This window comes from Diadema antillarum, unplaced genomic scaffold, assembly GCF_040938485.1.
Source record: "Diadema antillarum isolate AM-2024a unplaced genomic scaffold, OU_Dant_1.0 seq00000384_RagTag, whole genome shotgun sequence".
NCBI lineage: Eukaryota > Metazoa > Echinodermata > Echinoidea > Diadematoida > Diadematidae > Diadema > Diadema antillarum.
The window spans coordinates 850382-864281 of NW_027271382.1; the positions used below are offsets into that span (position 1 = coordinate 850382).

The 13900-nt window shown below is 39.0% G+C and overlaps 1 protein-coding gene across 1 annotated transcript; it reads left to right on the forward strand.

Moving 5' to 3' along the window:
* The first annotated feature begins 391 nt into the window (after nt 1-391).
* On the forward strand, nt 392-13426 carry LOC139731744 (riboflavin kinase-like). Its single transcript, XM_071642628.1, has 4 exons — nt 392-476; nt 8283-8434; nt 11961-12063; nt 13308-13426. Exons 1-4 carry the CDS (start codon nt 392-394, stop codon nt 13424-13426), a joined length of 459 nt encoding a protein of 152 aa, XP_071498729.1.
* Nucleotides 13427-13900: the final 474 nt, after the last annotated feature.

Consider the following 13900-nt stretch of genomic DNA (forward strand, 5'->3'; position numbering starts at 1 on the left):
ACCATCCACCGCAAAATACAGTTGACAATAGAGTTGAGGTTCGTCACAAACAACGCTAGCACTATCAAAGGCTCGCCGACAAGGTTAGCGGAAGAAATTCTTCTTAATCAAGAGCATTAGTCCATGAACGGGACGGGTTGGTGAACCCAAGCAGAGCTAAGCTAAGTCAGGAGGAGCGACACGGGCAGTGTGCGGTGTTTAGCACCTCGCGTGTCGTGGAGATCGGCCACTCACTCAGCTCAGCTCCGATCGCTCTGCCATCACCAGAAAAGAGTCAGAGTCAGAACTTACAGTCACCGCGAAACTGTGGGCACATGTGTACATGTTGCCCATGTTGTGTATGTCTTCTTGGACTGTGTTTCGCCAAAGTCTCCGTCATCTGACACGTAGAATGGCTGACCATCTACCGTTTTTCACCCAAGGCACAGTGGTGAAGGGATTTGGACGAGGAAGCAAGGAATTGGGCATTCCCACGGGTGAGATTGCAATAACGAAATGCCCACTTCGGTCAACCAATACTTCTAGTAGAGGCTACTATGTAATCCCGTGAGATTTTTGTGCCAAAATTGATTTTATTAGCTAACTTTGTCAATTTGGGGGTGCTGAATCCAAAAAACTTTGGTTCCATTTTTTCCAACCACGTCTTCAGCCGCCATTTTGAATTTCAAAATGGCCGCCATAGCAAACTGTATTTTGACCCATATTTCATAAAGTGAGCATTGTAGAAGCTTCAAATTTGGTGCAAAATGCATGAGTGTGATGTCAGACACTCTGATATATCTTTTTCTGATATTGTGGATTGTTTTGATACAATTTGTAGGCTGCCATCTTGAAATTCAAAATGGCCACCATAGCAAACTGTAATTTGACCCATATCTTATAAAGTGAGCATTGTAGAAGCTTCAAATTTGGTACAAAATGCATCGTTGTGATATCAGACACTCTGATATATCTTTTTCTGATATTGTGGATTGTTTTGTACAGATTGTAGGCTGCCATCTTGAAATTCAAAATGGCCGCCATAACGTTTTTACCCGTATCTCAGGTTGCAATTATTGTAGAAGCATCAAATTTTCAAGAATGTACATGCTTGTGGTGTCCATCATTCCAGTACAGCTGTTTTCTAATTGTGGATCATTAGGCAGGTCACCATGTTGAAATTCAAGATGGTTGCCATAGAAAACATACTGTTGTAAGCGCCTTAGATGAATTAGCCAAAATTGTTCTAGATAGACCGAATTCATTTCCAGGTCAAGCAGAATGACAGCCATCTCTCAATTCAAAATGGTCGCCGTAAATTAAAAATGTAAGGACTATGCTGAGAGGCAAAAACTGCGTACGGGGGGAAGGGGGCATACCACTGTCCCATACATGTGGGCAAGCGTGTAAGCGTTACATCCCATATAGCCAGACGGGTACAGTATATGCGGTTCGCGAACTGCACGCTAAAGCGGTTTATTTTTGCCTCCCGGGAATCACATTATTTTGCATCGTGGAACCTCGTTAATGATTATATTTAAGCCCAGTCAGTAAAATATTTGTACAAAAGCAAGCATTGATACAACTGAAGGTGATCTTCAAAAACTTGATGCTGCCTCGAGAGAATGAAGACAAACAAGGAAAAGTCTCGCAATGGCCTATGGCAAGAAAGGCCATGGTCACCCTACCAGGCATCCAATTCACAAGCTTGTTTGTTGGCCACAAACTGAAACAAGATTTGATAAACACTAGATATATTTCTCGAATGATACAGAATGAATAAGGAATGAGTAGGCTTTTTCCTGATTGCCCTTGAGTGGGTCATCTTCAGTTATTAAGACTTCCAAATTGCTTACTGCTATACAGCCAATGATTCTAAAACAACAAAGGAGCAATAATATAGCTCAGTTCTGTGGCGCTTTGCATGCATCAGAATTCCTCCACAATTTAGAAGACCATCACATGAGGGTAATCTCAAAAATTGTCACTGCCTTGAAGCTGATGAATGTGGTGTTTGGCAATCAGCTATCGGAAACAATCAAGGGGGATATTTCTAGAAAGAGATGAAAATGGAAGTTTTCATGTTCTGTACTAAGAATTTGTATCTAGGAAAATTAAAATATAGTTATTAATCTCTGGGAGAGTATGAAAAAGCGCAGACATTGAACTTGTGCGATCAAAATACACCATGTAAGATTGGATCCAAAGTCATTAAGCTTAAGAGGATCACTAACTTCTCATAACATTTCTACTGGCTCTACAGTCTCATAGACCTGTCATTATCCAGTCATTGCTGAACAATACAATTATCGGAAGGTATAAGTTCCAAGTAATTCCACAATCACTCTTCATCTCATAATTTCATGGCCTTCTCCTCATTCTCACTAACAAAGGTTCATTTTTCATACCCATGCCTTAGAAACCCACAAAACTGAGCCATATAATCAGCCTGAAAGTTGAAATACTGAGCAGCCATTTCCATGTGACACAGAGACGACATCACGGAAATAATAGAAACAAAGGGTTCATCAAAGATGCCATGGGAGCTGTCACCCGTCACTCACAACGAGGAAACAGAGTCCCATTCCATTGTATGTAGATGCTACTTCAAGAGCATAGGGAAAATCAGAGATATTGATGATTAATACGTAGACACTGACATTTCGATTCTCCTCATGGATCTTGTAAGTTTGTTTTACTTACTGCATTGCATGATATCTGCTCCATCACTGGAAAAGGAAATGATAGACGTACAATTATCTTCTGCAGTTCGTTGCGAAAAAACAAAGGTCTGCTTTTTCATGCCTTTTATGGTGCTGGCTGAAGTTGAAAATTTGAGGATGTCTCAAAGAGCAGATGGACCAAGAAGTATCTAAACCTGGAATCATGCAGAATATGCAATGACACAGTCCATACCTCCCAAAGTTTGGCGTGGATGATTTCAACCAGGACAATCTCCCGCTTTACCCTCGTAGAGTCTTGATACAACAAATCCAGAGAGCAAAGCTCGTAATCTCTCACAACCTAATTTGTGCCTCTACTACAGGAAAATATGATATATTACATTGTAGTTATTTCCGGAAGGTATGCATAAAATGTTCAATTAAATGCTTTGAGCTTCCTACACCAACGGTGGCCACAGAATTCATTATCATGCTCATAGCAAGAAATGCAAAAGTCACTGTTTCTGGAAGAATTTTATAAAACCAATTCTCCCTTGTGTACAGCCTTAAAGTGCTGGTGACTTCAAAAACATATACAGGGAATAAGAACAGAAGACATTATTTATTAAAGTGACTATCCCATGAATTTTTAGAATGTAGGGCTAATGTTGTAAACTCTACAACCAAATCGTCTAACTGGGGCATTTAGTCACTCAGACACAAGAGGTTCTTTTGAAATTAATTTGTTTTGACGTCAGAATCACATGATTTCCCACTCACAATTTTTACCCAAATGCAATGCTTTTAAAGGAATGTTTCCCATTGCAGCCATTTTGCATTTCAACATGGTAGTGTACCTACAGGACAGGAAGCAGTACCGCCTACGCAATTCACTGAAGTGATTGACTTACACATGAGTGTTCCAGCATGCTTGGGTTTGCAGTTTAAAGATCTTACAGCACCAAATATAGTCGAAATCCATCTTGAATTTCAAGAGTGGCGGCCAGTGCGAATAATCCATTATTACAGAATGTATAGGCCCTATGTGTGTTTTTTTAAAAGAATACTGTGCGCCCCCTAAACATTCATATGTCTAAAAGTTGCTTGTAACCAGAGATATTAGCTGAAAAGCAGCCATTTTGATTGTTAAGATGGCCACCTCGAAAGTGATCTGCAATTTAAGGGAGGGGAAAAGTGCATCTGAATATTCAACATCATGAGCCCGGTTTATGCCCGAAATGTGAGCTTTCTTTATTACTTACAACATGAGATATGGGTCAAAATATACGTTCTGGTATGGCGGCCATTTTGAATTTCGAGACGGCCTCCTTCAATATCAAAGTTGACCATCGTTTCAGAAAAAGATGCTTCAGAAGGTCTGATAGCATACGCATGCTCTTTGCCCCAAATTAGAACCTTACACAATGTATACGATATGAGATACAGGCCCAATTACATTCGTTATTGTGGCCATTTTGAATTTCAAGATGGCCGCCAATGAAAATGATCCATCATCTAAAAAAAAAAATGTTTATGTTAGCATGTCTGACATCACGAGCATGCTTTCTGACCTAAATTGATACTTTCCACAATGCTTACAACCTTAGATATGGGTAAAATATATTTAGCAATGGCGGCCATTTTGAATTTCAAAATGGCTGCCAAAAAACTGTATCAAAACTATCTACGGTATCAGAAAATGGTGCATTAGAATGGCTGACATCATAAACATGCTTTTTGCATTAAATTTGAACCTTCTATGATGCTCACATTATGAGAATTGGGTCAAAACACAGTTTGTTATGGCGGCCATTTTGAAATTCAAAATGGCGGCTGAAGACGTGGTCGGAAAAAATGGAACCAAAGTTTTTTGGATTCAGCACCCACATATTGACCAAGTTAGCAAATAAAATCAATTTTGGCACGAAAATCTCACGGGACCCAATATTTCGACATAGTAGACTGTACTATTCACTCTATTGCTGCTTTCAAATAAGTACAATTTACTTTAAGTTGTGATTAGTTGTCATAAACCATTATGAAACCAGAAGAAGAAAATCATAAGTGATATTTAATTCCAACAACAAAGTGGCATATTGAGTAACAAACAAAATTCCTCATAATAATTCTTTTTTGTGTGTGTGTGTGTGTGTCTGTCTGTGTCATATACTATACAGTGATGTTCAATAACACCAGACGAAGAAAGCCTGTTCCGCAAATCATAAGTGATATTTAATTGCAACAATAAACTGGTGTATTCGTTGAATAACAAACACAATTCATCATAATCATTCATTGTTTTTTATGTGTGTCTGGGTCTGCATCTGTGAACATTCATTTGTTCAGTGAAAAGTAAAATGAGAAATGAAAGCTTCTCCACAGCTATACTGGTACCCAAATGGGGGCACATGATGTTGAATGTGCTTCCTTCTGACATTAGGTACTTTGAGTAGAAGAATCCATTCTGCGAAAGATTGATTTACTTTTTTTTTGTGGGTGATTTGTCGCTTCATATTTATGGCATTTTTTTTTCATTTGTATTTTTTAACAATTACCTCTTTCAATGGATGATACATGTACAATGTCTGCAGTCTAAAGTGCAAGTACCCATTTTTACATAATACAAGTGTAGTGTAGAAATAGTAAAGATATATTCAAATTCAAGGCTTTTTACTAATCTTTCTCCACTCTTGGACAGAAGAGTGCTTTTTCTCATGTGAAGAGGTGATGGTTTACACTACTTACATATCATGTACATTGTACAGTCAACCTTGCCTTAAAGTCGAATCTATTTGGACTGAAGAAATACAGTGTAGCTTCGACTTAGGGAAAATTTGACTTATGAGTGGTTAAAATCAATAGAATAGAAAGGGAACAGGACTTGAAAAGACCTTCGACGTAGGCGATTATTCGACTTTATTATGCGAGGTCGACTTACGCAAGGTTGACTGTATTCATACTGTGCCATCCAGGCGCGCCGGAAGCAGTTTTGGATTGGGGGGGCAAACATTGGAGGGGGCTCAAGATTAGACCATGCATATGTTACACAATATACACATACACACACACACACATGCACACACATCTATTATATATATATATATATATATATATATATATATATATATATATATATATACATAAATATATGTAAAGTGGCGTACGGTGGGTCGAAACATGGGGGGAACCATAAAGTAATTTTGACGGTCTGTATGCTTGTGCGTGTGTGCGTGAGCAATAATGGGACTACAATACATTACGGAATGTGATACATTCAACAACGCAGTCATTGAGGAACATTGTAAGTTTTCCTTACGTGGAAGATGGAATGACGGTGTAAAACGATCGACAAATTATATACTGTCAGCAACATAAGGTGAATGGCATAACAATAAAATGCGAGCGAGCGAAGCGAGCGAGCTTGAAAATTTTGATATTCTACAGTTCCAAAACTGGAGTTTTGTAGCTATATATTTTGTTTTGGAAATAAATGGGAGCGCATCGGGCGCAACTGCTGGCAATAATTGGCAGCAACATTAGGAGAATGGCATAACGATTCAATGCGAGCGAGCGAAGCGAGCAAGCTTGAAAATTTTGACATTCTACAGTCCAAAAAAGGGGTTTGTAGCTACAGTATATCTTTCACTTTGGAAATTAATGGGGCGGCGCATCGGGCGCAACTGCTGGCAATTACTGGCAGCAACATTAGGAGAATGGCATAACGATTCAATGCGAGCGAGCAAAGCGAGCGAGCTTGAGAATTTTGACATTTTACAGTCCCAAAACTCCCGTTTGTAGCTATATCTTTCGCTTTGGAAATTAAGGGGGGGGGGCATCGGGCGCAACTGCTGGCAATTACTGGCAGTAACGTTAGGAGAGTGGCATAACGATTGAATGCGAGCGAGCGAAGCGAGCGAGCTTGAAAATTTTGACATGTTACAGTCCAAAAACTCCCGTTTGTAACTATACCTCTCGCTTTGGAAATTAGGGGGGCATCGGGCGCAACTGCTGGCAATTACTGGCAGCAACATTAGGAGAGTGGAATAACGATTCAATGCGAGCGAGCGAAGCGAGCGAGCTTGAAAATTTTGACATTTTACAGTCCCAAAACTCCCGTTTGTAGCTATATTTTATCTTTCGCTTTGGAAATGAAGGGGTGGGGGCATCAGGCGCAACTACTGGCAATTACTGTCAGCAACATTAGGAGAATGGCATAACGCTTCAATGCGAGCGAGCTTGAAAATTTTGACATTCTAGAGTCCAACAACTGCCGTCGTAGCTATGTTTTTCACTTTAGAAATTAAGGGGGAGGCGCACCGGGCTCAACTGCTGGATGCGAGCGAGCGAAGCGAGCGAGCTTGAAAATTTTGACATTTTACAGTCCAAAAGCTGCCGTTTGTAGCCATATTTTTTCCCTTTTATTCATATATATACATATTTATTTTATTTTCTTTGTTTATTCATTTATTTGTATTATTTTTTTTTTTTTTTGGGGGGGGGCTTTTTGGGGGGGCAAAAATGCGTTTTGCCCCCCCACTTTTTGGATTGGGGGGGCGGCCGCCCCCCCCTGCCCCCCCACTTCCGGCGCCTATGGTGCCATCCCATTTCCTTCCTATGTCTTGATACAGGTACAGCTCTCTTATGATATTTTCATGCATATTCAGTTGTCAACTGGCATTTTCTATTCTCCAGCTAATCAGCTAAATGTGATTTTTTTTTTTTTAAACTGCTGTCTGTTTTAAATAAAATGTGCTTCCTGTTAACCCTGTACAGCTTTGAAGTCAGCTGATCGTCATAAAGTGGTGTTCTGGATCTCAAAATCATGGAAGAAAATGTTGAAGCTGTTACTAAATGCCAGAGTCCTTCATAAGTGCAAAAAACCCAAAAAAAACAAAACAAAACAAAGCAAAAACAGATCAAGCCTGAAGTCATGTTGGCGAAAATGAGAAGACTCTACACCTAGGCAATCACAGTTACTTTTGGTCATTTTAAAATGTATCATTAAAAGGACTGTCAAGAATGCTTCCATCCTGTGGACAGAAGCAGACCTATGTGATTGACATACAGCTGTACAGCATCTGTACGTATGAGCATTAATAATAATAATAATAATAATTGTTTGGATATAAACTCAAAATTCTATTGTCCAAGAATGGAAATTCATTTTGCCAAATTGATCGTGGGCCGGGCAGCCACTGAGCAGCGCCAGATCGACGTTGCTCTAACCTTTTCAACTGTTGAACGGCAAACAAGGTAGCAGCAACTCCCATCTTTTAACGTCTTTTGGTATGACGCGGCCGGGGTTTGAACCCACGACCTCCCGATTGTGAGGGCAGCCGCTCTACTCACTGAGCCAACACATCAGTGAGTACTACTCACTGAGCCAACACTCACTGAGCCAACAAATCAGTCCGTCCCCATTGGGGACGGACTGATTTTGCTACAACACGCATTTCCCATAGACACCTGCCCGAGTATACTCGGGACTCGTCCTCAGTGGGTTGATAGTTGAACATGGAAATGTACAGTTACAGTACAAATCAATCATGATAGATCAAAACTTAGAAAATCTTCTGTTCCCTCACCTACTGATACCTTCAGCCTTTCATAAATCCTTGCCTTGTGTTTGATATCGCTCAGCAAACTTCCCAGAAGACGTCGTAGAGCACCTACCAGAAGCCCTTTCCACCGGGGTGTACTATGGTTGGGCATCGGTCGACAATGGCGACATTCACAAGATGGTGATGAGCGTTGGTTGGAACCCGTACTACCACAATGAAAAGAAGTCCATGGTGAGTAACGTTTGGTTGTTTTCTTCCTTAAAATTGTTTCTTACCATCAGGGTTTTTCATCCATAGTGTTGTTATGTTCAAATCTTTAAGCATCCTGTAGTGATACTGAATAATGCTGTAGAGTGTAAATATCCTTTAACAATAATTTAGTAAACATGTGGAAAACATTTGGAAAACATTTATTGCGATATACAGTATTTTCATAAGGGTTTAACACCCTCTCCAAGAAACAAACAAACAGATGAACAAAGAATACTTTTAATAATCAAAGAACGATTTGTGTGAAAAGCTTTTGATGTGACAGCATGTCGATAAGATTTGAATTATAAAGATAAACTGAGGATTGCTCTTGTTAAATCTGAAAATAAAAATAATTTAAAGTCATCATGGTCATTCAAGAGCATATATTGCAGCCTATCTTCTTCTTTTTTTAAGTCAGGAGATCACCACACATTTGTTATATCAATATCACTACTCCATTGATCAAACTTTGTGGTCAGCTGTGGTCAGCTGACCATTTACACTAATGGTCTGCTTGCCCAGGTATTTCTCTTATCCATGAGATGTTTACCTGGAGGCTGATTTCTCGTGTCAATGTTTAACAGACCTGCAGAGATACACATACTTAAAACATACAGTGCTTGAAATGTGTAGATACTGTAAAGTTATTTTATACAGTCAGCAAGGTAAGGTCATCAAGCTTATCCTTCATGATGAATTTGTTGGCTGACATTTTGTTGTGTGTTTCAGGTCCTTTTTATGGGGTTCTACAGTATAACGTTTGTTCCTGCAACAATTGCTCCTATGATTACTATCTGCAAGCTATATTAGCCAAGCATAAATTCTACCCACAAACATATATACTGTAACCCTAACCTGACTCCTAATCCTCACATCAGCTAAACTTAAAACCCAATCACAATCCTTGCCCCAACCTGAAGTCCTCGGAAAAAAATAAGACCAGAGCAACTGTAGCAGGAGCAAATGTCATTTCACCTTTTCTGAAGTTCCACTGTGTGAAGGCACAAGTTATGAGTATGGTTTACTCAACAAGTGTACATTGCACATAGATGTACAATGTGTAGTTCTGTGCTTCTCAATCTGTGGGTAGCAAAACTCTTGCAGGTGGGCTGTGATGTCTTTCCAAAATAGAATTTAAAAAAAAAAAAATTATTTGTATTTGATCTAACTGGGCCTCAAACACTTGTTGCAATACAGGAGCCAAAGATGGCATCCAGTTTAAAAAGGTCAAAAAGTACAGCTCTAGTTCATTCTAGAGTTTTATATGTCGTGCCAGCCAGCAAAAAAGATGAAAGGATGTTTTTCCCATGCAGGCTTTCAGGTCTGTACTGTGGAATTAGCAAGCCATGGCATTATGCTTTGTATGGCAGTGTCTGCTTTTGTATTCTTGTGTCACACCCTCCTGTCATTTATCACTGTCAAAAATGTACATATACTGTACAATGTAAGTTAAATTCTAGTGAGATTATCGCAAATTGCCTCAGGTCTTCACATTCCAGCTGGCGCCAGCATATCAATACTCCTTGGAAATGCTGTTTCACTACCCAACCCACATTCATATGTACAGTACTTGTACCTCTTGTAGTTGTTTTTGTTTCATACAGTAAATCAAACTCCCATTTCTGTAGGTGATAAAGTGACAAAAATGTACATTCAAAAAAAAAGATAAGAAAGAGGGAGTTTATGTACCTCTGATCATGATAGATCTGGGACCCTCTTTGTGATTTGATGTTTGTCTTTTCCTTTGAACAAAAAAAGAACAAAAAATCATTTCATTCATTGAAAATTCAGAGTGATGGCATACAATGTAAATTGCACCCATAGCACCATCAGTCATATTGTACCAGGGTTCTAATGGTTTATGGGAAAAAACTACTCATTTTTAGGAATAAGTTTAGAATTGTTATTGCATTATTACATGTACACTGTATGTGGTGTACACTGTACATACAAGAAAATTACTGGCAGTTGACAAGAGTTCTTCTGTGACTAAATGAATTCTTTTATCAGTTCACTTCACTGCCCTGTTTAAGTACACAATGTACAGTTGTACATCATGTAGAACCTTCTAGGAACAATTAGTACCAGTGCATTTGCATGTACAGTGTACCTATAGTTTGTACTTGATGATTAAATAAATAGCATGTTCTATGAAAACCAGTACTTAGTTCTTTTGTGTCAGTGTGCACGAAATTGTGAATCCACCAGATCCTAGGAAATATTCATTGTCACTGGGGCAACAAAAGCTGAAGTACTTACAAATTATGAAATTTTGGTAGAAGTCACTTTTTTTTTTTTCATTTATCAACCTAATGTACATGTCCAGTAGTCAGTCAAGGATGTACAACTTGTAAAATGCACTGTCCAACTCCTAGCTGTCCTTGAAGTCACCATGGTATGCCAAAGGAAAGGCAATCCCATTTTTAATCTCAGAGCTTTGGCTGCTGTGTTATTTTGCTCTGCTGAACATTTGACATTTTTGAGACACGAGACTTTGTTGCCCCAACAGGAATAGAATCGTAATTTCATGTAGATTTTTGAAAGGGGGTCAGAGGTGTCACAGTAACGGCCAAGAAGACTGCGTGGCACTGAAATGACCACGTGAATGTCATGTCAGAGGATTATGCCACGTCAAGGGAAAGTCAAGTTTATGTGTCACACATAGACCTAGATTCAAGTGAACCTGGATTTGACTTGACCCACATTTCCTCTTCTGCCATGCCCTAATGATAAAACCACTTGCTACCTACAGTGTATTCTCCTTTCCATTTCCTTCTCGACGCTTTCACACTGAGAAACAACACATTTCTTCCTCTCCACACCTTATCTGCTGGTTCATTTGGAAATTTTGTTTTTTCTGTCTGACTCATGAATTGTTCCTTTTCTGTGTGTTCATGTTTTGGTTGTTGTTGTATTTCTCTTTAATGGTATGGGCTGTACAGACCAGTTCACCTAGATACCACTAGCCTTTTGCACCTAGTCTCCTGACCAGATTATGAAGGCCAGATAGATAGATGTAGACCTGTACCGGTATGTAGGCCCTACTGGTCAGTAGATAATTTCCTTGAACTTCTGCACTTAAAATGTGGCAGTGTCATTAGGTGTGTATACAGTACATGTTAAATACAACTGTAAGACTTTAAAATAATCATAATGTCCACAGTGGTTGTGTAGTGTTTACAGTGATTGGATCCTTTGTAAGGAAGTTGAAAAAAATGCATGAATCGATCTAAATGACATTATGCAATTAAAGTTTTGTTGTAAAAACCATTATAAGTATAAAGACCTACAATTGTAGACAAGATCTCTGTATCACAGATATTCTCGTGCTTGTGTTTGCATGTTTTTCCTGTAGCACATCTATTTTAAATGTTTTCATCAAGACAATTTTCCAGGACACAGAATGCAATAAGTGCAATGTATGCTGTGTATCAAGAAAGGCTTTCTTCTTCACAAGAGAGTTTCATAGTTCAAAGCCTCTCCCGTTCTTGTTCTTCTTCTGTAGGAAACGCATATCATCCATACCTTCAAGGAAGACTTCTATGGCTCCATCCTGAAGGTTGGGATCGTGGGGTACGTCCGACCCGAGCAAAATTACCCCAGTCTCGGTGAGTTGCCTTCTGTCACCACGGTGACCCAATGAGATGTTGGCTTGAATATGGATAGGGTGCACATTACCAGCATATCTCATTTAGATATGAAAATAAGGTCATTTATTTGTTACCCAGGGTCAGGTAGCTTTTCCAATGTTAGCACTGCACATCCAGAGGGAGCCCTATTATAATCATTACCCCCAGCAACGTCAGGTGTCCCTTTTTTTTTCTTCTTCTTCTTCATCCTTTTTTTATACATCTCGGTGAAGAGAATGACTTGGCAAGGACATTCCCACAAGGCAGGGTTCAAACTCAGGATCAGCTGATTAGGAGTCAATAGTCTTTTCACTAAATCATGGTCCCACTTAATGTATTTCCCTTAAAGGGGAAGGCTAGTAACTGATCAGTGGGAATCAGTGGAAATGCTGGGAGATGATTGTTCCAATCCTTATGGGATTCATTCAAGAGTTCATTGTATATCTATTGTTGTGTGAAAATGATTTGCTTCAGAACGGTCTCATATTCAAGTAATGTGCAGATTAATGCTCCGTCACTGACCAGGGACGCTAACCTGGAAGCATTAAACTGCACATTACTTGAATATGAGACCATTCTGAAGCAAATCATTTTCACACAACAATAGATATACAATGAACTCTTGAATGAATCCCATAAGGATTGGAACAATCATCTCCAAGCATTTCCACTGATTCCCACTGATCAGTTACTAGCCTTCCCCTTTAAAGCACCTGTTCAAGCATTTCTGGTCGTAGATGCTTGATTCAGAGAAAGACTTTCCAAGAGGGTTTTTAAGAGTAGGAGTTTTGGCTCCCTGTTGCAAATCCTCAAGATTCTACCCAAACTCATTACCTGGAGATGGCTACTCCCTCTGGACTGGTTAACACCTACATTGTATCTTTTTGTGTCAAATTGGTGTACATGTATCTCACATTTGTCTTATTTCACAAGAAAAGAAATGATACCATAATTTGTCTAGATGTGACCGAGGTTTTCTTTCAGTCACACTGATGTGGCAAATTCACTTTTTGTGTAGCCAGATGTACTGCATTGTAATTCATTCAATACTACAACAAATGGAATCAAAATTTAAATAGTCTTGGGTAGCTAGTACATTTTAAAAAGAGCTTTTATTCTATCTAAGGTTTTGACTTCTGTGGTGTGACACTATGCTAATTGCTTTGAATACAAATACATGACAATTGTACATATTTTGTCTCTTTTTACTTTCTTTTTCTCAGATGAACTGATAAATGCAATCAAGTCTGACATAGCCCATGCAGAGAAGCAACTATCAGAGCCCGACGCCATCAAATACAAGGACGAAAACTTCTTCAGGGACGTGACTTCACAATTGTGACCATATCTTAAATGTTGACCTCTGTAGTTTTTAAATCAGATTTTTATATGCACTTGTTACATATATATATATATATATATATATTTTGCAAGAAGCTCAAAGCTATTGATAGAAATGGGAAGCAACTACCTGTAAGTGTCAGTGGGAATAGAAATTTATCTTAATGGTATTTCTGTCACAAATTTGCAAATGTTCTTTAAATGAAATACACTGATGAATTAGAATTAAAGGTGGTGCATATCCATGTTGGTAGTACAGGTGTTGCGTGAATTTGAGTGGATTGATTGTGATGCGTGGTGGAAGCGATGCTGTTTGAATGAAAAAGAAAGTAATCATAAGTTATTCAGAATATTTCTTAGGAATCTTTTGTATGTGATGAGGTGCTCTCAAAACTGTATCAATACTTCAAGGGTGTTTTTTCAAGGTTAAAGTTCGTTTTTATTATTCCCCTGGCATAAAGTGTCAATGGAGGCC

Coding starts and splice junctions, on each gene's coding strand:
- LOC139731744 (XM_071642628.1), top strand. CDS start 392: ATGGCTGACCATCTACCGTTTTTCACCCAAGGCACAGTGGTGAAGGGA. Junction 8,435..11,960: donor ACAATGAAAAGAAGTCCATG/GTGAGTAACGTT, acceptor CTTCTTCTGTAG/GAAACGCATATCATCCATAC. Junction 12,064..13,307: donor GCAAAATTACCCCAGTCTCG/GTGAGTTGCCTT, acceptor TCTTTTTCTCAG/ATGAACTGATAAATGCAATC.